At 31.7% G+C, this 26,483-nt stretch overlaps 2 protein-coding genes across 2 annotated transcripts in view; both read left to right on the top strand.

The window, feature by feature from the left end:
* LOC130896609 (zwei Ig domain protein zig-8-like) overlaps window positions 1–26,483 on the top strand; it is a 216,545-nt gene that overhangs the window by 39,347 nt on the left and 150,715 nt on the right. The window lies entirely within an intron of this gene.
* Window positions 15,975–20,438, top strand: LOC130896606 (uncharacterized). Its single transcript, XM_057804802.1, has 2 exons — window positions 15,975–17,137; window positions 19,668–20,438. The coding sequence occupies exons 1-2, from the start codon at window positions 16,216–16,218 to the stop codon at window positions 20,393–20,395; spliced, it is 1,650 nt and encodes a 549-aa protein (XP_057660785.1). The 5' UTR covers window positions 15,975–16,215; the 3' UTR covers window positions 20,396–20,438.

Here is a 26,483-nt window from a genome sequence, read left to right as displayed (position 1 = left end):
GATATGTGCACGTGTCGAAAATATGATGAAAAGCTTTCAGTTTCACCTTGTTAGTGAAATAAAGCCGGCGGAACGTTATGAAAAATGAGGGATTTAGATGTTTCCAATATTTCTATCATCAATTTGACTGAACACGGAGACTTATAAGTCAAATAATGAATAATCTATGATAAATTTTGATTATGTAACTTAACTAGATTCATACAATGAAAATACAGCAATAAACAACAGAAAAAACTAAAGCAGAAAAAAACAAAACAAAATAAAGGACGTTGGAATTAAAACTATGAATTATAAAAAAGATGAAGAACAAAACGAAGATGCAAAAAAATAAGTTTAGTATAAATGAAAATGGGTCAAAATGACAATTAAATTATGATAATAGAAGAAGAGAAGTCATGAGAAACATAAATAGAAACTACGAGGTACATCCAAAAAGTAAAATCCTTTTCTATTTTCAAAATTTGCTGCAATCCTCGGTATATTAATTTTGTTTTTAATCTGTTAGCCACCCCAAAGACGTTGACGTGGTTTTTATGTGTTCATTTTAAATGACAGAAGAAGAGAAGTCACGAGAAACATAAATGGAAACTACGAGGTACATCCAAAAAGTAAAATCCTTTTCTATTTTCAAAATTTGCTGCAATCCCCGGTATATTAATTTTGTTTTTAATCTGTTAGCCACCAAAGACGTTGACGTGGTTTTTATGTGTTCATTTTAAATGACAGAAGAAGAGAAGCAGTGGAAAACATAAATAAAAACTACGAGGTACATCCAGAAAGTAAAATCCTTTTCTATTTTCAAAATTTGCTGCAATCCTCGGTATATTAATTTTGTTTTTAATCTGTTAGCCACCCCAAAGACGTTGACGTGGTTTTTATGTGTTCATTTTAAATGACAGAAGAAGAGAAGTCACGAGAAACATAAATGGAAACTACGAGGTACATCCAAAAAGTAAAATCCTTTTCTATTTTCAAAATTTGCTGCAATCCCCGGTATATTAATTTTGTTTTTAATCTGTTAGCCACCAAAGACGTTGACGTGGTTTTTATGTGTTCATTTTAAAAGACAGAAGAAGAGAAGCAGTGAAAAACATAAATAAAAACTACGAGGTACATCCAGAAAGTAAAATCCTTTTCTATTTTCAAAATTTGCTGCAATCCCCGGTATATTAATTTTGTTTTTAATCTGTTAGCCACCCCAAAGACGTTGACGTGGTTTTTATGTGTTCATTTTAAATGACAGAAGAAGAGAAGTCACGAGAAACATAAATGGAAACTACGAGGTACATCCAAAAAGTAAAATCCTTTTCTATTTTCAAAATTTGCTGCAATCCTCGGTATATTAATTTTGTTTTTAATCTGTTAGCCACCAAAGACGTTGACGTGGTTTTTATGTGTTCATTTTAAAAGACAGAAGAAGAGAAGCAGTGAAAAACATAAATAAAAACTACGAGGTACATCCAGAAAGTAAAATCCTTTTCTATTTTCAAAATTTGCTGCAATCCCCGGTATATTAATTTTGTTTTTAATCTGTTAGCCACCAAAGACGTTGACGTGGTTTTTATGTGTTCATTTTAAAAGACAGAAGAAGAGAAGCAGTGAAAAACATAAATAAAAACTACGAGGTACATCCAGAAAGTAAAATCCTTTTCTATTTTCAAAATTTGCTGCAATCCTCGGTATATTAATTTTGTTTTTAATCTGTTAGCCACCAAAGACGTTGACGTGGTTTTTATGTATTCATTTTAAAAGACAGAAGAAGAGAAGCAGTGAAAAACATAAATAAAAACTACGAGGTACATCCAGAAAGTAAAATCCTTTTCTATTTTCAAAATTTGCTGCAATCCCCGGTATATTAATTTTGTTTTTAATCTGTTAGCCACCAAAGACGTTGACGTGGTTTTTATGTGTTCATTTTGAATGACAGAAGAAGAGAAGCAGTGAAAAACATAAATAAAAACTACGAGGTACATCCAGAAAGTAAAATCCTTTTCTATTTTCAAAATTTGCTGCAATCCCCGGTATATTAATTTTGTTTTTAATCTGTTAGCCAGCAAAGACGTTGACGTGGTTTTTATGTGTTCATTTTAAATGACAGAAGAAGAGAAGTCGTGAGAAACATAAATAGAAACTACGAGGTACATCCAAAAAGTAAAATCCTTTTCTATTTTCAAAATTTGCTGCAATCCCCGGTATATTAATTTTGTTTTTAATCTGTTAGCCACCAAAGACGTTGACGTGGTTTTTATGTGTTCATTTTGAATGACAGAAGAAGAGAAGCAGTGAAAAACATAAATAAAAACTACGAGGTACATCCAGAAAGTAAAATCCTTTTCTATTTTCAAAATTTGCTGCAATCCCCGGTATATTAATTTTGTTTTTAATCTGTTAGCCACCAAAGACGTTGACGTGGTTTTTATGTGTTCATTTTGAATGACAGAAGAAGAGAAGCAGTGAAAAACATAAATAAAAACTACGAGGTACATCCAGAAAGTAAAATCCTTTTCTATTTTCAAAATTTGCTGCAATCCCCGGTATATTAATTTTGTTTTTAATCTGTTAGCCAGCAAAGACGTTGACGTGGTTTTTATGTGTTCATTTTAAATGACAGAAGAAGAGAAGTCACGAGAAATATAAATAGAAACTACGAGGTACATCCAGAAAGTAAAATCCTTTTCTATTTTCAAAATTTGCTGCAATCCCCGGTATATTAATTTTGTTTTTAATCTGTTAGCCACCAAAGACGTTGACGTGGTTTTTATGTGTTCATTTTAAATGGTAGAAGAAGAGAAGCAGTGAAAAACATAAATAAAAACTACGAGGTACATCCAGAAAGTGAAATCCTTTTCTATTTTCAAAATTTGCTGCAATCCTCGGTATATTAATTTTGTTTTTAATCTGTTAGCCACCAAAGACGTTGACGTGGTTTTTATGTGCTCATTTTAAATTATTAAACTACCCAAAAAATATAAAATGAACAAGATAACTTTTTATTAGTGCCATTTCGACATTCATAACCTATTTTATGGAAAAATTCAAGTGATAATTACAAGCGTATCTTCTACATCGTCGAATGTCCTTTGGGGTTACTTAGACTGAGAATAGCATTTTATCTTAACCGTGCCTGCGGTGAAAGGTCGCTACAAAGTCTAATAAAAAGTTTTACCGAACTTTCCACTCGGGAAAACCGAGATTACTCTATCAGCTGTTCTTTTTTTTTTGTCGGTAATTCACACAAATCATCCCAAATAGTAATCACAATCACCTCGACTCTCTTTACGAACCCCAATAGATATTTTTGACATCAGCGACCAAATTTATTCACTAGATCAAATTACCAGTACGATGTTGGTGGATTTAATGATTCCACTTCAAATTATCGGTCTCCAAGGTCACCGGACTTTACCGTTTGTGATTTTTTTCTTTCTTGTGATTATTTCACCGAGACAAAAGCGTCCATGTAAAAACTAAATTGTTTAAATTTCGATTACGATAATTTATCATGAACCAAACACGAATATAACCAAAAATAATATTTCATGCTCACTAAATTGAATTTGTGACAGCTATTAATTATTTGATTTCAAAATTCCACTCAGTAAATTTGCATAAACATTTAAACTGTTGAATTACGAATTAAATTGAGTCCGTTAATCTGAATAATAGAAAAATCTAATGGACGCTACATTCCATACGTTTTCCAATCGATTACAAAAAAATTTAAACACCCGCGAGTGAAAAAATCATCGCTCGCACTCCCAAGAACTGATGGGATTCTTCAAAGATCCAGGAAATGAAAATCCACAAGCTCGCGTTCAAAAGACTCTAGAAAAAGATCGAGTTAAGCCCTTAGTTCATTCCATTCCATCCCATCCATTCTATCTTATCTCCACCAACTCGGTTTTTGCTTCCCCGAACCATTCGGAAGCTACGATTTTCCTCCAAGTCTTCAGCAGATCCATCGCTACCAAGAAGGCAAACTTTGCTGAGATTCTTTGGCAAATCTTAATCTGCTTGGTGGTTAATTTGATACCAAGGTTAGAAGCCTTGGTTGTCCAACCACTCCTCGAGTTTCTATTAGATTAATACATTTTAGTAACAGATGGAAATTCGAATGAATTCGTGAATGAAGACTGTCTGGAACAACACGAAACGAGACTGTTGGTTCAGAACTGATTCCAACGTCCGCGTTTCGCACAGGTTTGGACGTTGAAACAATGGGGATCTATTCTAACCAAAATATGCCTCCATGGTAGCCTTTGAAAAAAGAAAGTGTTGTAAAAACCAAGCAGATTGCTGCCTCGAAGACCTAAATGCTTGCAGTCATGACCTAAATCCGATAGAACATTGACTTTCTAGCAGAAGAAGAGCGGCTTAACATCCGACAAGCAACAATAGATAATTTTATTAGATTTATGGAGAAGAACAGATCGAGTATTCACGAGAGAATACAGTAACTGCTCTGGTGAAGATGGAGCTGTACAGATGGCCGAAGAAAGCTTTGATGTATCAACTGTAGAATAGAAAAGAAGACGAGGAAGACCTTCAAGGATCTAGAAGGAAGAAATTGAAGAAAATATGAGGTATCCAGGAAGACCCTTGCTGTTTATATATCAAAATAATAGGTCGATTGGAATTGAAGATTATTTATTGGAATATCTTCGCTTTGAAAACAAAATCGTTGGGTTTAAAACCATGTTATTAAATTCAAAGTGCGTATTAACTTTTATGTAAATTTTTCTCGAATATAAAAGATATTCTGATGGTTGGTAAATATTTAAAAAAGGAATTTCCTCTTTTTAATATGGTCATTAAAAACTTTGGTGTAATAAAGATACGTGGAAATCTCTATTATGTGATAACGAATCTAGCATTAACTACATCCTAAAAGTTATAATTACCGAAAGGTATAATGATTTTGGTACAGTAAACCGCCCATTAGTATTCAAAAATTAAATAAAAAAATGATATTTTCAGTACTTATTGATATTTATCAACTCAACTTGCTGGATAATCCTCTATATCCATGGCTTGTACTTCCTGGATGTGGAAGGAATCAAAAAGTTCCTCCAGGATAAACCTACGAATGGTTATCGTTTGTTGTTATTTGATTTGTGAGAATTTTCGATGAGGAATTTTCTTCGGAATGTCCAACGATGAATACCTTGACATGTACAACGATCTAAATCAGAAATTTTAACGATTTAAACGAAGAGTACATCGAAAATGAAGCAGCTGTCGATGAAAACATCATCAACAGTGTTGTTGATGGTATTTTCGATGAAGAATTTTCTTCGGAATGTCCAACGATGGATACCTTGACATGTACAACGATCTAAATCAGAAATTTTAACGATTTAAACGAAGATTACATCGAAAATGAAGCAGCTGTCGATGAAAACATCATCAACAGTGTTGTTGATGGTATTTTCGATGAAGAATTTTCTTCGGAATGTCCAACGATGGATACCTTGTCATGTACAACGATCTAAATCAGAAATTTTAACGATTTAAACGAAGATTACATCGAAAATGAAGCAGCTGTCGATGAAAACATCATCAACGGTGTTGTTGATGGTATTTTCGATGAAGAATTTTCTTCGGAATGTCCAACGATGGATACCTTGACATGTACAACGATCTAAATCAGAAATTTTAACGATTTAAACGAAGATTACATCGAAAATGAAGCAGCTGTCGATGAAAACATCATCAACGGTGTTGTTGATGGTATTTTCGATGAAGAATTTTCTTCGGAATGTCCAACGATGGATACCTTGACATGTACAACGATCTAAATCAGAAATTTTAACGATTTAAACGAAGATTACATCGAAAATGAAGTAGCTGTCGATGAAATCATCATCAACAGTGTTGTTGATGGTATTTTCGATGAAGAATTTTCTTCGGAATGTCCAACGATGGATACCTTGACATGTACAACGATCTAAATCAGAAATTTTAACGATTTAAACGAAGATTACATCGAAAATGAAGCAGCTGTCGATGAAAACATCATCAACGGTGTTGTTGATGGTATTTTCGATGAAGAATTTTCTTCGGAATGTCCAACGATGGATACCTTGACATGTACAACGATCTAAATCAGAAATTTTAACGATTTAAACGAAGATTACATCGAAAATGAAGTAGCTGTCGATGAAATCATCATCAACAGTGTTGTTGATGGTATTTTCGATGAAGAATTTTCTTCGGAATGTCCAACGATGGATACTTTGACATGTACAACGATCTAAATCATACATTTTATCGACGCGGATGATGCGATAGAATGAAAAACGATCTAGAAAAAACGTTTTTATCCTTGGAAGTGATCTGATAGAGCAAAAGAAGGAATACAAACTTGATAAAGTCGAGAAGCTGGAAAACCTGGAAATGACAGTGACAAACGAAGGAAATGGAACCAGGGAAATCGACAAAAAACTGTTTAAAATCCTAGGAAGACTATAAAGATCAAAAAATATTTGAAGAGCTTTCAAGTTACTCATTTACAAGACAGTTATCCAACCAAGGGTGTTGTATGGCAGTGAGTGTTGGATAATGAAGAAAAAAGAAGAAAACAAAATGGTACCAAGGAGGATTTTCGATGGAGTGCAAGAGGGAATCGAGTGGATGAGAATAAAAAACGCAGAGATCGAAGTTGAGATGGAATATGTGGTCAGAGCAAAAAGATTTCTTTGGATGGGGCGTAAAACCAGAATGGACAAAGACAGTTGGTTGAAAAGATCCTTGTTAATGGATAGAATCATATAGAGAAGATTTAGAAATAGATAATTGTCCAGAAACAGCCATGAATAAAAATAAATACAGAAATCTGTAGAGCTACTTCAAGTTTTGGATCCATAGAGCTTGTTGAGCTGTTTATATGTAAATAAACAAAAAGTACATCTTCAGATTGTACAGGTTGTTTCTGTAGAAGATACAGATTGTTATTAATCAGCGTGATCCATCCCTGGAAACTCTGTATATTGTCTAAAGAAACAAACCCACAGCAAAACGTGAAAAGCTTGTCTATTTTATTTATGAAATTAAAGTGCCACTTAGGATAGTCCTTGTACGGCCTCCGGTGTTTTCCTGGATATTTATTTTCCGCCGTAGTGTTTACCTGGCGCGCTGCGAATATTACCGATATTTTCACCTTAATACCAATATATTAGAACCGTTTGCTATTTGTCTATGTTAATTGTATTTGGAGGTTATGCTGATGATATTAATACAATAAACAACGATGTAACTGATTTGTTATCCACTGGTGGTGAGTTTGGGTTACAAAATTCAACGTCGAGGACGCAATTCGATGCAAAACGCAAATTTTCTTGATGAAAAGTATTCGTAGATGGAAAAATAAGTTTTTTGATCCTCCGATGTTAAGTCTTTTGTATCGTTGTTATCTTCTGTTTGATTTTTCTTGGGAGTTTGTCGAATTGTCTTGGCTTTTGTCAAAAAAATCTTTTTTTTTTCGTAAATATCAGCTAGTTTTCCATATATTTTCTTTGTAATCAAGAAGAATCCATGTCAACAATTTCATCAAAATCGAGGGCGTAATCTTTACGGAACTACATAAAAAATTGGAGATGCCAGTGAATACAATTAAGTCAATTAATATAATGAATAATTTATTTTGGATAATCGTTGTTTCTTAGTGTATTTTCTTGCCTTTTCAATGAGTACAAATTCGGAATTTGATTGAAGAAAGATTCGTCTCAATTAGAGCGTGGCATATAAAGGAGAAAAATTTTCTTTCCTTTCCCTGATCCACCTAATTACATTCAAGACATCTACGTCGCCCTTCTTATTATAGAATTTTTCTCCATTACCTTTCCACCATAATAATTTACGTCCATAATTTGGTGAATCTCGAAGGGGCTTCCTAATCGACAATGAATTATGTTATGATCTTTTGAGTACAAAAAATGATAACGATCTTCATGTTTTATAGATAAAAAAAAATACCATTTTGCATATAATAAACTGACCGACCATGAATTTGACGAAATTCAAGTTAAAAACGAAACTAGAATAAAATTATAAAGCAAAAAATGAAATTGCTGAAGAATAAATTGCTGCAAGTAAAAAAAACGAAATATCCTACACATTAAGTCCACAATTAAATTTCAGAATGTACTGAATAATCAATAAATATCAAAATATTATGTTTTTGCCATTATTGGACAAAAAATGGAAGATTTATCCCCCCTGGTACGAATCAACACCAGGTACAAGTTTGAATTTAAAACAAATTTTTATTATTTATATTTGTCTTTGCCAGCTAAATTATTAGAGTTTTCGCAGTGGGATTGTGGCAAAATTAAACACCATCGTGTACTAATTCTAATATATTTTGAAATACTTGTGTATTCGGTGTCTAAGAATGTCAAGTACAATTAGTTACGTAATAAATAACATTAAACTTTATAGGTTATGAGTGAAGTTGATTTTTATAGGTTAGGTAAGGTTAATTGGTTGTCGATGGCGTTGAATTTCTCTTAAAAAATTTATTTTTTCGAAATCCAAAAGATATACAAGGTTATATTACCGTTTTTTCTACTAAATACGTGTATTTTTATATTAGACTTGATTTTGCCACAATCCCACAACGAAAACCTACAGGTTCGTACATAACACGATTCAAGTATTCTAATTTATTGTTGACTATTCCTTATATTTGCTGTTAAGAATTTTGACAAACTTGTATGTAAGTATGTGGGGATTTGGGGTCTTGTATACACTGCGATCCAAAAGATCTATTTTGTCCCCCCTTTCTTGCAGCTATACCGATTAATTCCACTACTTTTAAAAAGTCTAGAATGTGGGATTTCTTTAATTGCCGCAGATTTTCGTATTTTTCAAGCTTCGAGAGAATGTGCAACAAAATCTGCATTATCTGTTAAGTCTAGCGTCTTCAGGTGTTTATTGAGGCGACGATACCTCGACAGGACTCCTGTTAGTATTCGTAGATTGTTCTTACTTAGGTTGATGCATCCTACAGAATGTTTAGTAACTTCAAACCATTTAAAAATCCACTACAAAGAATTAAATCGATTTGTCGAGCGAATCCTATTGACTGCGCCATTTAATCGCGAATAACTTCAAATCTACCTCTAAACAGATATATTCATAGAATAAAAAAAATGTAAACAACTTTGTAGTACAATGAAATATTGTCCAAACAAACAAGTTTCCTTCGGGAGCATCAACAACTCAATTCACAACGAAATTAAATACAACAACCAATTTATTTTCTCCGTAAAACAGAGAATAGTTGATACGAACCCCAAAAGGATAATTTATCCTTTTCTTATAACAGTTGAAGAACGATTTCAGTAAAAAAAAAGTCTCCGTAGTTGTTTTTTTTTTCTAGAGATAATTTGGTAGACGAATCATTAGTTTTGGAAATAAATTGTCCATGAATTTATTAGTTTTCTTATATAGGAGACACCCGCTATATTTCGTACGACACCTCGTATAAATATCGACGTGAAATATTTCTATGAAATTAACTATTTTGAGAGTTATCTTCGTGGATGAAATATGAACTTGCACCAAGTTAAATTAACGTCGAACGCTAGTTGCCAAACAAACACGAAACGAAATCGATAAACTTGTTAATTAATTTGTGTATAATTAGCAAAACAGACTAAATTGGTTTTGTATTACAAAAAATCATACACCATCGATTTATCTATTTAATTTTGTTGATGAAATGGCTTCGGAAATGTATAATAAAATCCTTAGAACGAAAATCGACGTGCTATTTCTGATTTTGCAACTTCGAAAGCCTATAACTCGGAAACGAATTTTTTTTAAGTGACGGTATTGGTTATTAGTTATTTCGAACTGATTTTCTATCAAACGAGTCCTGAAATGAAGTCGAGAAACGAAAACACACCCTTACACAATATTCTCAAAAAATCTGGTCCGTTTTATGTCTAGTATATGAGATTCGGGATTTCCACCGCGATCCTGAATCAAAACAACAGGGTGCGATCCCGTATTACGGCTCCGAAGAGAGTTAGGGTCCAGATATCGGACAAGGAGGTGTTAACAATGTTGTTTGCGGATTATCTTCGCACTGGTAAAACAATAAACGTTGAATATTATTATTATCTTTGGGATGCCGCACTTTCTAAGTTGGTGCACATTATACGTTGTCCTAAGTTAATATTGGGTAGCGAATCTACATCAGAGTCATATTTATCAATATAAATATTATTGTTCTTATCTCTATGTCTCTTTAGCCTCAATTTCGCTCTATATTTTAGGCGCTTTTATTAATTACACTTATAAGTTTACAAACTCACTTTCTAGCCTCAATTTCGATCAAAATGTTCAATAAAAATATCGTTTTTCATATAAATAATAAATGAAATTTGTAAGTGAATCTCATTAGCCTCAATTTCGCTCTATATTTTAGGCGCTTTTATTAGTTTCACTTATAAGTTTACAAACTTACTTTCCAGCCTCAATTTCGATCAAAACGTTCAATATAAATATCGTTTTTCATATAAATAATAAATGAAATTTGTAACTGAATCTCTTTAGCCTCAATTTCGCTCTATATTTTAGGCGCTTTTATTAGTTTCACTTATAAGTTTACAAACTTACTTTCCAGCCTCAATTTCGATCAAAACGTTCAATATAAATATCGTTTTTCATATAAATAATAAATGAAATTTGTAACTGAATCTCTTTAGCCTCAATTTCGCTCTATATTTTAGGCGCTTTTATTAGTTTCACTTATAAGTTTACAAACTTACTTTCCAGCCTCAATTTCGATCAAAACGTTCAATATAAATATCGTTTTTCATATAAATAATAAATGAAATTTGTAACTGAATCTCTTTAGCCTCAATTTCGCTCTATATTTTAGGCGCTTTTATTAGTTTCACTTATAAGTTTACAAACTTACTTTCCAGCCTCAATTTCGATCAAAACGTTCAATATAAATATCGTTTTTCATATAAATAATAAATGAAATTTGTAACTGAATCTCTTTAGCCTCAATTTCGCTCTATATTTTAGGCGGTTTTATTAGTTTCACTTATAAGTTTACAAACTGACTTTTTAGCCTCAATTTCGATCAAAACGTTCAATATAAATATCGTTTTTCATATAAATAATAAATGAAATTTGTAACTGAATCTCTTTAGCCTCAATTTCGCTCTATATTTTAGGCGCTTTTATTAGTTTCACTTATAAGTTTACAAACTTACTTTCCAGCCTCAATTTCGATCAAAACGTTCAATATAAATATCGTTTTTCATATAAATAATAAATGAAATTTGTAACTGAATCTCTTTAGCCTCAATTTCGCTCTATATTTTAGGCGCTTTTATTAGTTTCACTTATAAGTTTACAAACTTACTTTCCAGCCTCAATTTCGATCAAAACGTTCAATATAAATATCGTTTTTCATATAAATAATAAATGAAATTTGTAACTGAATCTCTTTAGCCTCAATTTCGCTCTATATTTTAGGCGCTTTTATTAGTTTCACTTATAAGTTTACAAACTTACTTTCCAGCCTCAATTTCGATCAAAACGTTCAATATAAATATCGTTTTTCATATAAATAATAAATGAAATTTGTAACTGAATCTCTTTAGCCTCAATTTCGCTCTATATTTTAGGCGCTTTTATTAGTTTCACTTATAAGTTTACAAACTTACTTTCCAGCCTCAATTTCGATCAAAACGTTCAATATAAATATCGTTTTTCATATAAATAATAAATGAAATTTGTAACTGAATCTCTTTAGCCTCAATTTCGCTCTATATTTTAGGCGCTTTTATTAGTTTCACTTATAAGTTTACAAACTTACTTTCCAGCCTCAATTTCGATCAAAACGTTCAATATAAATATCGTTTTTCATATAAATAATAAATGAAATTTGTAACTGAATCTCTTTAGCCTCAATTTCGCTCTATATTTTAGGCGCTTTTATTAGTTTCACTTATAAGTTTACAAACTTACTTTCCAGCCTCAATTTCGATCAAAACGTTCAATATAAATATCGTTTTTCATATAAATAATAAATGAAATTTGTAACTGAATCTCTTTAGCCTCAATTTCGCTCTATATTTTAGGCGCTTTTATTAGTTTCACTTATAAGTTTACAAACTTACTTTCCAGCCTCAATTTCGATCAAAACGTTCAATATAAATATCGTTTTTCATATAAATAATAAATGAAATTTGTAACTGAATCTCTTTAGCCTCAATTTCGCTCTATATTTTAGGCGGTTTTATTAGTTTCACTTATAAGTTTACAAACTGACTTTTTAGCCTCAATTTCGATCAAAACGTTCAATATAAATATCGTTTTTCATATAAATAATAAATGAAATTTGTAACTGAATCTCTTTAGCCTCAATTTCGCTCTATATTTTAGGCGCTTTTATTAGTTTCACTTATAAGTTTACAAACTTACTTTCCAGCCTCAATTTCGATCAAAACGTTCAATATAAATATCGTTTTTCATATAAATAATAAATGAAATTTGTAACTGAATCTCTTTAGCCTCAATTTCGCTCTATATTTTAGGCGCTTTTATTAGTTTCACTTATAAGTTTACAAACTTACTTTCCAGCCTCAATTTCGATCAAAACGTTCAATATAAATATCGTTTTTCATATAAATAATAAATGAAATTTGTAACTGAATCTCTTTAGCCTCAATTTCGCTCTATATTTTAGGCGCTTTTATTAGTTTCACTTATAAGTTTACAAACTTACTTTCCAGCCTCAATTTCGATCAAAACGTTCAATATAAATATCGTTTTTCATATAAATAATAAATGAAATTTGTAACTGAATCTCTTTAGCCTCAATTTCGCTCTATATTTTAGGCGCTTTTATTAGTTTCACTTATAAGTTTACAAACTTACTTTCCAGCCTCAATTTCGATCAAAACGTTCAATATAAATATCGTTTTTCATATAAATAATAAATGAAATTTGTAACTGAATCTCTTTAGCCTCAATTTCGCTCTATATTTTAGGCGCTTTTATTAGTTTCACTTATAAGTTTACAAACTTACTTTCCAGCCTCAATTTCGATCAAAACGTTCAATATAAATATCGTTTTTCATATAAATAATAAATGAAATTTGTAACTGAATCTCTTTAGCCTCAATTTCGCTCTATATTTTAGGCGGTTTTATTAGTTTCACTTATAAGTTTACAAACTGACTTTTTAGCCTCAATTTCGATCAAAATGTTCAATAAAAATATCGTTGTTCATATAAATAATAAATGAAATTTGTAACTGAACCTCATTAGCCTCAATTTCGCTCTATATTTTATGCGCTTCTATTAGTTTCACTTATAAGTTTACAAACTGACTTTTTAGCCTCAATTTCGATCAAAATGTTCAATAAAAATATCGTTGTTCATATAAATAATAAATGAAATTTGTAAGTGAATCTCATTAGCCTCAATTTCGCTCTATATTTTAGGCGCTTTTATTAGTTTCACTTATAAGTTTACAAACTGACTTTTTAGCCTCAATTTCGATCGAAATGTTCAATAAAATTATCGTTGTTCATATAAATAATAAACGAAATTTGTAAATGAATCTCATTAGCCTCAATTTCGCTCTATATTTTAGGCGCTTTTATTAGTTTCACTTATAAGTTTACAAACTGACTTTTTAGCCTCAATTTCGATCGAAATGTTCAATAAAAATATCGTTGTTCATATAAATAATAAATGAAATTTGTAAGTGAATATCATTAGCCTCAATTTCGCTCTATATTTTAGGCGCTTCTATTAGTTTCACTTATAAGTTTACAAACTCACTTTCCAGCCTCAATTTCGATCAAAATGTTCAATAAAAATATCGTTGTTCATATAAATAATAAATGAAATTTGTAAATGAATCTCATTAGCCTCAATTTCGCTCTATATTTTAGGCGCTTTTATTAGTTTCACTTATAAGTTTACAAACTGACTTTTTAGCCTCAATTTCGATCGAAATGTTCAATAAAAATATCGTTGTTCATATAAATAATAAACGAAATTTGTAAATGAATCTCATTAGCCTCAATTTCGCTCTATATTTTAGGCGCTTTTATTAGTTTCACTTATAAGTTTACAAACTGACTTTTTAGCCTCAATTTCGATCGAAATGTTCAATAAAAATATCGTTGTTCATATAAATAATAAATGAAATTTGTAAGTGAATATCATTAGCCTCAATTTCGCTCTATATTTTAGGCGCTTTTATTAGTTTCACTTATAAGTTTACAAACTGACTTTTTAGCCTCAATTTCGATCGAAATGTTCAATAAAAATATCGTTGTTCATATAAATAATAAACGAAATTTGTAAATGAATCTCATTAGCCTCAATTTCGCTCTATATTTTAGGCGCTTTTATTAGTTTCACTTATAAGTTTACAAACTGACTTTTTAGCCTCAATTTCGATCGAAATGTTCAATAAAAATATCGTTGTTCATATAAATAATAAATGAAATTTGTAAGTGAATATCATTAGCCTCAATTTCGCTCTATATTTTAGGCGCTTCTATTAGTTTCACTTATAAGTTTACAAACTCACTTTCCAGCCTCAATTTCGATCAAAATGTTCAATAAACATATCGTTTTTCATATAAATAATAAACGAAATTTGTAAATGAATCTCATTAGCCTCAATTTCGCTCTATATTTTAGGCGCTTTTATTAGTTTCACTTATAAGTTTACAAACTGACTTTTTAGCCTCAATTTCGATCGAAATGTTCAATAAAATTATCGTTGTTCATATCAATAATAAAGGAAATTTGTAACTGAACCTCTTTAGCCTCAATTTCGCTCTATATTTTATGCGCTTCTATTAGTTTCACTTATAAGTTTACAAACTGACTTTTTAGCCTCAATTTCGATCAAAATGTTCAATAAAAATATCGTTGTTCATATAAATAATAAATGAAATTTGTAAGTGAATATCATTAGCCTCAATTTCGCTCTATATTTTAGGCGCTTTTATTAGTTTCACTTATTAGTTTACAAACTGACTTTTTAGCCTCAATTTCGATCGAAATGTTCAATAAAATTATCGTTGTTCATATAAATAATAAATGAAATTTGTAACTGAATCTCAATAGCCTCAATTTCGCTCTATATTTTAGGCGCTTCTATTAGTTTCACTTATTAGTTTACAAACTCACTTTCTAGCCTCAATTTCGATCAAAATGTTCAATAAAAATATCGTTGTTCATATAAATAATAAATGAAATTTGTAAGTGAATATCATTAGCCTCAATTTCGCTCTATATTTTAGGCGCTTTTATTAGTTTCACTTATTAGTTTACAAACTGACTTTTTAGCCTCAATTTCGATCGAAATGTTCAATAAAATTATCGTTGTTCATATAAATAATAAATGAAATTTGTAACTGAATCTCAATAGCCTCAATTTCGCTCTATATTTTAGGCGCTTCTATTAGTTTCACTTATTAGTTTACAAACTCACTTTCTAGCCTCAATTTCGATCGAAATGTTCAATAAAATTATCGTTGTTCATATCAATAATAAAGGAAATTTGTAACTGAATCTCAATAGCCTCAATTTCGCTCTATATTTTAGGCGCTTCTATTAGTTTCACTTATTAGGTTACAAACTCACTTTCTAGCCTCAATTTCGATCAAAACGTTCAATGTAAATATCGTTGTTCATATTAATAATAAATGAATTTCATTGGCCTCAATTTCGCTCTATTTTCTAGACGCTTTTATTAGTTTCACCTATTTTGAGACATGTATAGACAAGCGCGCAGTCTCGTTGTTTAATAGCCAGACCTCGTATAGTATATTATCATCAGCTTCATAGCTGAATGTTTCCCTTTATATGGTAATTCTTCTTTACTATTTAAATTCTTCTTTTTTAGCATAAACTTATCATAATGGTGTAGTGACAAGTGACAACATATAAATTTTCGTATTATGACGTCTACTTGACGTTGAAAAGAAAACTGAAGACGTTTTAATTGAAAATGCGTCCTGGATTTTGGGCTTTTTTGCGCTAATAATAAATACTTTATAAATTATCTATTTTTCCGAGATAACGATCGGAAATAATATTGTTCAGAGCGGTGAGTTCTCAAATCAAATATTATGAATCAATTTGACGTTTATTTGAAATGACTGTCTACTTCAAAACTGTTTGTAAATATCAAAATCGTTTTCGAAACCGAATATGGTTTCGCTCAAAAAAACAAATAGAAAATTAAGCGAAGACGAGGAGGTATGCGCTACGTCGTTGCTGGATATTTTTCCGAAACAAAGAAAGTCCAGAATTTCGGAAGGATCCGCATCGAATAGAATGGATATCGATTTTATTAGAATGACGAAAAAACACGACAGACGACGCGATATAAAGTTGGAAGTGGAAAAAATGAGAAAATCCCTACCAAGATATGACATAATGGAAATCCGTCAATTCAGATTACCGTTCCACGAAGCTCTAATAACCAATTTACACGAATGCGGTTACCCGGACAGCGCTGCTCTGATTGGAGCCCTGATCGCCTACCAAGACGAGCTTAGGAAAGAATCGGCTCCCGGTAGCAGCGTCTTCATCTTACCACAACTGAAATTCGCCAAAAACGAATTGGAAACATTAGCGAAAAATCTCCAAGAATCAGAATCGTTAAAAAGAAAGGATTACCTTTCGGAGGAATGCCATATCATTCTAAAATTAGGGGTAGATTTCGCTTTCGGGAATTCCGATTGGTGGTGGGTGGGCGAGCAAATCCTCTTACATACCATCATGTTGTCATCTTCATATTTCACGAAAATCGGTAGCAAATTCGAGGCTCTAAGTAGATACGTCTACGCTCAATATCTACTGGATAATTTGAAAGAGTACGACAGTGCTTTGAAGCAACTGAAAGTGGTGCATTGCTTGGCTAGGAATAAAATGTGGACTTGCAAGCACTATTTTCCGCAAATGGCGGGGACGTTGTACATGCACACCAACCAAGCTATGTTTGAATGTTTAATAACGGAAGTGAAACGAATGTTGGAAGCGGATGCCGGGAAAGCGATTATCTTAGCGGATCAAGCGAGAAAACGCGCAGCCGAAGCTTGCTACAGAGACGGCGAAGCTCAAGCTCTAGGTAAAAATTTTCATCGTCATTATAGACGAAAATTCAAATTCAAGGTGTTTCTAAATTGATGCGGCAAAGTTTTCTCGCTCTAAACTACTTTTCGACGTATTTCGTTCTTATTTTTTAATTATAGTAAAATTAGAAACTTGGAAATTCTCGTATATGTATCGAGAAAATTTTGTTTCAACATCCATTTTCAATTTATTCGAGCTGCCATCTTGTCATATCTTAGAATACATATTTATATGAAAATTGGAGAAAAGAAAAGTTTTTAGTTTATATTTTTCCGAGAATTTCGATTATTCGAGTCATAAATACAGGGTGAGCAACTAAAAACGATCGTAATCCCGAGGAAATCTGTAAATTACAGTAAATTACAAAATATTACTCGTATTGTTAGTATTAAAACATTTTTCGTATTTATTTACACTCTTTCTATTCCTGTGAAGAATTTAACACCATCTCTTATATTCATACTTTATTTATACACTATACAATACACTTAACTTGAAATAATTTACTTAGAAATATCGCTTATAAACTTTTATTAATTCACTACAACTGTTTATTTGAAATTAAACTTATTGCGCTATATTTTATACTTATATTTCTATCTCAAAACTATTTTCTACATTTACTAGAAAAGTAAATCGATAAACGAACTTTCCTAGAGATAAATCAGAAGAAATACTGTAGATAAACCGCTTGCTACTAAAAGAAATTATATACAAATAAGCATAAACCGAGTTCCGTTATTTATAAATAAATTTATCAAATTTAATATCGTATTTAGTACAGGGAACGATGGCAATAAATAGCTAGAAGTTTAAAAAGTGTGTATAGTCCAGTGAACAACGTTAAACCACCTCAGAATTCCATCAGGGCGCATGAATTCGCGTGAAATTTTGAAATTCACTTATATTTAATCTTCAATTCAAAATCTACCCTATGCCATTACGTGCATAGTATTTTAAAGGGTGAAAACTACCCTTTATTGTCAAAATTCAATAAAATGAAATTTGAACCATTTAGAAAAATAAAAAATCGTTTGTGGTATTAAAATGAAGGTCGCACAATGTTTTCGGATGATATTTACGTTTTTCGAAACTTAATAAATAAATTTCAACCCTTAAAAAGCAGCCCAACCCGTTTAATGATATGAAAAATTTGGTACCACCTCAGAATTCCATCAGGTCGTGTGTATTCGCGTGAAATTTTGAAATTCAATCATATTTAATCTTCACTTCAAAATCTACCTCATGTCAATATATACAAATCATTTTAAGGGGTGAAAATTACCCTTTATTTGTCAAAATTCAATAAAACAAAAGTTGATGCATTTGGAAAAATGAAAAATCATTTTTAGGATCAAAATAAAGATCGAACGACGTTTTAGGATGATATTTATGTTATTCGAATGTTAATAAATAAATTTCAACCCTTAAAAAGCAGCCCAACCCGTTTAATGATATGAAAAATATGTTACCACCTTAGAATTCCATCATTTATGTTTTTCGAATCTTAATAAATAAATTTTCAAATTTAATATTATAGTTTCTATATTTAGTACAGGAAACGAAGGCAACAAATAGCGAGAAGTTTAAAACTCGTGTATAGTCCAGTGAACAACGTTAAAAATTTAGTACCACCTCAAAATTCCATCAGGGCGCGTGAATTCGCGTGAAATTTTGAATTTCAATTATATTCAATCTTTATTCCAAAATATATTTCATGCCAATATATAAAAATCATTTTGAGGGGTGAAAACTACCCTTTAGTGTCAAAATTCTATAAAACGAAATTTGAACCATTTGGAAAAATAAAAAATCGTTTGTGGTTTAACAGGAATGAAGATTTTAAACCCAGAACTTGAGATATTTCTCTTTAGATAGATTTAAATCTTCAACCAAATCAATCAATTCAATCAGATTTAGTGTCTTGAGAATTTGATGATTTAGTGGTCGAGGATGAATCCTCGCGAAAGAAAAAATCGATTTGTTGGTTAACCAGACGTGGTAACAGAAACGATTTACATTTTTCCAAATGGTTCAAATTTCGTTTTATAAAATTTCGACACTAAAGGGTAGTTTTCACCCCTTAAAATGATTTGTATATATTGACATGAGGTAGATTTTGAAGTGAAGATTAAATATAAGTGAATTTCAAAATTTCACGCGAATTCACGCGCCCTGATGGAATTCTGAGGTGGTTTAACGTTGTTCACTGGACTAAACACACTTTTTAGACTTCTGGCTATTTGTTGCCTTAGTTTCCTGTACTAAATATAGAAACTTGAATAGTAAATTTGAAAAATTCATTTTATAAACAACGGAACTCGTTTTATGCTTATTTATATACAATTTCTTTTAGTAGCAAGCGGTTTATTTACAGTATTTCTTCTGATTTATCTCTAGGAAACCTTCTCATTTTTCATTTCGTTATAGATTTCGATTTACAAGAGGTCACTTTTGATGTGATTTCTCTAGTTTTATACGAGTGACGATTTTTTTTAGTCGCTTGACGAAAATTCATGTTTCAGTATTGAAGGGAATATGCGAGATGCAGGGAAATCTTCCGAAATCCGCCGTGAATTCGTTCAACCGAGCGATTTGTATCCAAGCGAGGTTCGGAACTATTGAAGAAGTTTGTAAAATCAAAATTCATTTAGCCAAAGCTTATTTAATGGACGGTTGTATAAACGCGTCGTTGAATGTATTGATGGAATTGAAAAACGATGCGGAGGAAAACGATTTGCCCTTTTATTTGGGACAAGCTTATAAAAATTTAGCGGAATATTATCTATCGATAGGAGAATCGCAGAAAGCGTCGCCGCTATTGGAAAAATGCATAGACATTTTCAAAAATTGCGAAACTACGTTACCGGAAATTAAGGTGGCTGAAAATTTGAGAGCCATTTCTTCGGGCCTCCAGTTGCTACCAAAGTACATAGACGTATTGAAGAAAGCCGGAGACGACGACGAAGAAGGTAAACAGAGACTTTTGGCGCTGCTCGCGTGGAAAAACGAGAGACAAGATTTTTGGCAAGAAGGCGATTTAGTAGTTGATTATACCCCTTGCGAAAGTATCATATCGGAAAGTTACAGAAAAGTGAGAGAAAGTAGACCGAACGTTTTGGATGCCAAATTCCATAGATTATCGAGTAAATCCGTGACGAGGAGAGTCAACATTTCGACAGAGAAGGCGCTAGTCGAAGAAACAGGTTCTACAGGTAGTAAATGTGAAGCAAAAATTTTGAATGAACATTGAGCATTGTGGTCCAGATACATTTCCTCTAAATAAATAAATTTTCCAAATTTAATATCATAGTTTCTATATTTAGTACAGGAAACGAAGGTAACCAATAGCCAGAAGTTTAAAAAGCGTTTATAGTCCAGTGAACAACGTTAAAATAATATTACCACCTCGGAATTCCATCAGGGCGCGTGAATTCGAGTGAAATTTTGAAATTCACTTATATTTAATCTTCACTTCAGAATCTACCCTATGCCAATACGTGCACAGTATTTTAATGGGTGAAAACTACCCTTTATTGTCAAAATTCAATGAAATGAAATTTGAACCATTTAGAAAAATAAAAAATCGTTTGTGGTATTGAAATAAAGGTCGCACGATGTTTTCGGATGATATTTATGTTTTTCGAATCTTAATAAATAAATTTCAACCCTTAAAAAGCAGTCCAACCCGTTTTATGATATGGAAAATATGTTACCACCTCAGAATTCCCTCAGGGCGCGTGAATTCGCGTGAAATTTCGAAATTCACTTAAATTTAATCTTCACTTCAGAATCTACCCTATGTCAATACGTGCATAGTATTTTAATGGGTGAAAACTACCCTTTATTGTCAAAATTCAATAAAACGAAATTTGAACCATTTAGAAAAATGAAAAATCATTTTTAGTATTAAAATGAAGGTCGCACGATGTTTTAGGTTGATATTTATGTTTTTCGAATCTTAATAAATAAATTTCAACCCTTAAAAAGCAGTCCAACCCGTTTTATGATATGGAAAATATGTTACCACCTCAGAATTCCCTCAGGGCGCGTGAATTCGCGTGAAATTTTGAAATTCAGTTCTATTTACCCTTTACTTCAAAATATACCCTATGCCGATACATGCATATTATTGTATAGGGTGAAAACTACCCTTTATTGTCAAAATTCAATAAAATGTAATTTGAACTATTTAGAAAAATACAAAATCATTTTTAATATTAAAATAAAGGTCGCACGATGTTTTCGGATGATATTTATGTTTTTCGAATCTTAATAAATAAATTTCAACCCTTAAAAAGCAGCCCAACCCGTTTTATGATATGGAAAATATGTTACCACCTCAGAATTCCCTCAGGGCGCGTGAATTCGCGTGAAATTTTGAAATTCAGTTCTATTTACCCTTTACTTCAAAATATACCCTATGCCGATACATGCATATTATTGTATAGGGTGAAAACTACCCTTTATTGTCAAAATTCAATAAAATGAAATTTGAACCATTTAGAAAAATGAAAAATCATTTTTAGTATTAAAATGAAGGTCGCACGATGTTTTAGGTTGATATTTATGTTTTTCGAATCTTAATAAATAAATTTCAACCCTTAAAAAGCAGCCCAACCCGTTTTATGATATGGAAAATATGTTACCACCTCAGAATTCCATCAGGGCGCGTGAATTCGCGTGAAATTTCGAAATTCACTTAAATTTAATCTTCACTTCAAAATCTACCCTATGTCAATACGTGCACAGTATTTTAATGGGTGAAAACTACCCTTTATTGTCAAAATTCAATAAAATGAAATTTGAACTATTTAGAAAAATAAAAAATCATTTTTAATATTAAAATAGAGGTCGCACGATGTTTTTGGATGATATTTATGTTTTTCGAATCTTAATAAATAAATTTCAACCCTTAAAAAGCAGCCCAACCCGTTTAATGATATGAAAAATTTGGTACCACCTCAGAATTCCATCAGGGCGCGTGAATTCGCGTGAAATTTCGAAATTCACTTAAATTTAATCTTCACTTCAGAATCTACCCTGTCAATACGTGCACAGTATTTTAATGGGTGAAAACTACCCTTTATTGTCAAAATTCAATAAAATGAAATTTGAACTATTTAGAAAAATAAAAAATCATTTTTAATATTAAAATAGAGGTCGCACGATGTTTTCGGATGATATTTATGTTTTTCGAATCTTAATAAATAAATTTCAACCCTTAAAAAGCAGCCCAACCCGTTTAATGATATGAAAAATTTGGTACCACCTCAGAATTCCATCAGGGCGCGTGAATTCGCGTGAAATTTCGAAATTCACTTAAATTTAATCTTCACTTCAGAATCTACCCTGTCAATACGTGCACAGTATTTTAATGGGTGAAAACTACCCTTTATTGTCAAAATTCAATAAAATGAAATTTGAACCATTTAGAAAAATGAAAAATCATTTTTAATATTAAAATAAAGGTCGCACGATGTTTTTGGATGATATTTATGTTTTTCGAATCTTAATAAATAAATTTCAACCCTTAAAAAGCAGCCCAACCCGTTTAATGATATGAAAAATTTGGTACCACCTCAGAATTCCATCAGGGCGCGTGAATTCGCGTGAAATTTCGAAATTCACTTAAATTCAATCTTCACTTCAGAATCTACCCTATGTCAATACGTGCACAGTATTTTAATGGGTGAAAACTACCCTTTATTGTCAAAATTCAATAAAATGAAATTTGAACCATTTAGAAAAATGAAAAATCATTTTTAATATTAAAATAAAGGTCGCACGATGTTTTTGGATGATATTTATGTTTTTCGAATCTTAATAAATAAATTTCAACCCTTAAAAAGCAGCCCAACCCGTTTAATGATATGAAAAATTTGGTACCACCTCAGAATTCCATCAGGGCGCGTGAATTCGCGTGAAATTTCGAAATTCACTTAAATTCAATCTTCACTTCAGAATCTACCCTATGTCAATACCTGCACAGTATTTTAATGGGTGAAAACTACCCTTTATTGTCAAAATTCAATAAAATGAAATTTGAACCATTTAGAAAAATGAAAAATCATTTTTAATATTAAAATAAAGGTCGCACGATGTTTTCGGATGATATTTATGTTTTTCGAATCTTAATAAATAAATTTCAACCCTTAAAAAGCAGCCCAACCCGTTTTATGATATGGAAAATATGTTACCACCTCAGAATTCCATCAGGGCGCGTGAATTCGCGTGAAATTTCGAAATTCACTTAAATTTAATCTTCACTTCAGAATCTACCCTGTCAATACGTGCACAGTATTTTAATGGGTGAAAACTACCCTTTATTGTCAAAATTCAATAAAATGAAATTTGAACCATTTAGAAAAATGAAAAATCATTTTTAATATTAAAATAAAGGTCGCACGATGTTTTTGGATGATATTTATGTTTTTCGAATCTTAATAAATAAATTTCAACCCTTAAAAAGCAGCCCAACCCGTTTAATGATATGAAAAATTTGGTACCACCTCAGAATTCCATCAGGGCGCGTGAATTCGCGTGAAATTTCGAAATTCACTTAAATTCAATCTTCACTTCAGAATCTACCCTATGTCAATACCTGCACAGTATTTTAATGGGTGAAAACTACCCTTTATTGTCAAAATTCAATAAAATGAAATTTGAACCATTTAGAAAAATGAAAAATCATTTTTAATATTAAAATAAAGGTCGCACGATGTTTTCGGATGATATTTATGTTTTTCGAATCTTAATAAATAAATTTCAACCCTTAAAAAGCAGCCCAACCCGTTTAATGATATGGAAAATTTGGTACCACCTCAGAATTCCATCAGGGCGCGTGAATTCGCGTGAAATTTCGAAATTCAATCATATTCAATCTTCACTTCAAAATCTACCTCATGCCAATATATACAAATCATTTTAAGGGGTGAAAACTACCCTTTATTGTCAAAATTCAATAAAACAAAAGTTGAAACATTAAGAAAGTTATAAACAATTGTAGAATTAAATTAAAGATTGCATGATGTTTCAGTATGTTTTTCAGATCTTAATAAATATATTCCAACCCCTAAAAAAGGGTTAGAATCTTTAAATATTGTGAAAATTGTCGATCAAGTCAACAGGCTTATAGCTTAAATTGTTGTTTATGTTATTTCCACGTAAAAAAATCAAAAATTTAATAGTGATTTTAGCAATTTTAGAAAACGACAACCTTCACGTTTTGTTTTTAATTTATATCTTGTACTATATTTAAATATTTCCATTTTAGAAACAATTGTATCGTTGAAAGCAGAAGGTATTTAACTCGTATAAACGATAAACCGAATAATAGGAATCACCGATAATAAAAGAGAAACGTTTGAAAGCAGACAGTGCACCGAAATACTCAAATTTAGATGCGTCCAACTTTTCGTATGAACGCCATAGCTTAACGTAAACATTTTCCATTGTTCATGTCTTTCATTCGATGAGAATTATTCATAGATACGATAGACAATGAAACAGAATTCACAAATAGTATATACGAAGCAAAAATTTTGATTTATAAACATTGCTGTTCAGATATATTTCCTCTAAATAAACAAATAAACGGTTTTGTCAACTGGTGCATTGTTTTGATGGAACAACACTTTTTTTCTGAACCAGTTTTGATTGATTTCTACCCTTAAATTTGGTATAATACCCGCAGTCGATAATCAATGGAAATTATCCCACGAGCATCCCAAGAAAACCAGACCAGAACAGTCTTTGTCTTCTTTGGAGCTAGTTCTATACCTTTCCAGTCTTTTTTTTGTTTTTGGTACGAAATGATGGACCCACCATGGTTATTTCTGCGAAACACTCGATGGAAGTGTTTGTTCATCCAGTACCATGGAGTCTCCAACTCATTTGGTCGACCACTGCAATGCAGAGTAGAATCTGGTTAAACTTTCATATTAGTTGGACTAAAGCCTTTCAAATTGTATCACTGAACAATGTGGAGTCTTCAAACTTGGAACACCACTTTGGCTTCCAAATGTTTTGAGCAATTTGGCTGCGTCAATCATCACTTAGAATAGGATATATTCTGCCAAAGTTTGTCCAGAATTTACCCCAACAGATTGCCATAAATCATTTTTCTTATTTAGATTTCTTGAAGTGAAATTAAAATGTTTTATTTGATATCAGTTACGGTGTTTTTGTACCATTGATTACAACAACAACTTGCAACAACAAGCAAACAAAACTATTGATAAAAGATTCGTTCGGAAATGTTGAGCAAATCGGTACTGGATGGAAAATGAACTGGAAAAGAAAAACCAATTACAAAGATAGTGAAAAACGTTATATTAGAAGGCAAAGTTTCGGTGTTGTTTGGTAATTATTTTTCCACCGAATTAATCTGCTTGAAACGAGTTGTTTGTTATAATTCAAACACCTGCAACCAGAAGGGTTTCTTCTTGGAGTTATTGGATGGAAAAAGTGCGGGACAAAACACAATGAACTGGAAAAGAAAAACCAATTACAAAGATAGTGAAAAACGTTATATTGGAAGGCAAAGTTTCGGTGTTGTTTGGTAATTATTTTTCCACCGACTCAATCTGCTTGAAACGAGTTGTTTGTTATAATTCAAACACCTGCAACCAGAAGGGTTTCTTCTTGGAGTTACTGGATGGAAAAAGTGCGGGACAAAACACAATGAACTGGAAAAGAAAAACCAATTACAAAGATAGTGAAAAACGTTATATTGGAAGGCAAAGTTTCGGTGTTGTTTGGTAATTATTTTTCCACCGACTCAATCTGCTTGAAACGAGTTGTTTGTTATAATTCAAACACCTGCAACCAGAAGGGTTTCTTCTTGGAGTTACTGGATGGAAAAAGTGCGGGACAAAACACAATGAACTGGAAAAGAAAAACCAATTACAAAGATAGTGAAAAACGTTATATTGGAAGGCAAAGTTTCGGTGTTGTTTGGTAATTAATTTTCCACCGACTCAATCTGCTTGAAACGAGTTGTTTGTTATAATTCAAACACCTGCAACCAGAAGGGTTTCTTCTTGGAGTTATTGGATGGAAAAAGTGCGGGACAAAACACAATGAACTGGAAAAGAAAAACCAATTACAAAGATAGTGAAAAACGTTATATTGGAAGGCAAAGTTTCGGTGTTGTTTGGTAATTATTTTTCCACCGACTCAATCTGCTTGAAACGAGTTGTTTGTTATAATTCAAACACCTGCAACCAGAAGGGTTTCTTCTTGGAGTTACTGGATGGAAAAAGTGCGGGACAAAACACAATGAACTGGAAAAGAAAAACCAATTACAAAGATAGTGAAAAACGTTATATTGGAAGGCA

Source organism: Diorhabda carinulata, chromosome 7, assembly GCF_026250575.1.
Source record: "Diorhabda carinulata isolate Delta chromosome 7, icDioCari1.1, whole genome shotgun sequence".
NCBI lineage: Eukaryota > Metazoa > Arthropoda > Insecta > Coleoptera > Chrysomelidae > Diorhabda > Diorhabda carinulata.
The sequence above is the reverse complement of the archived record's forward strand: the minus strand, read 5'-3'. Positions and strand labels throughout refer to the sequence as shown.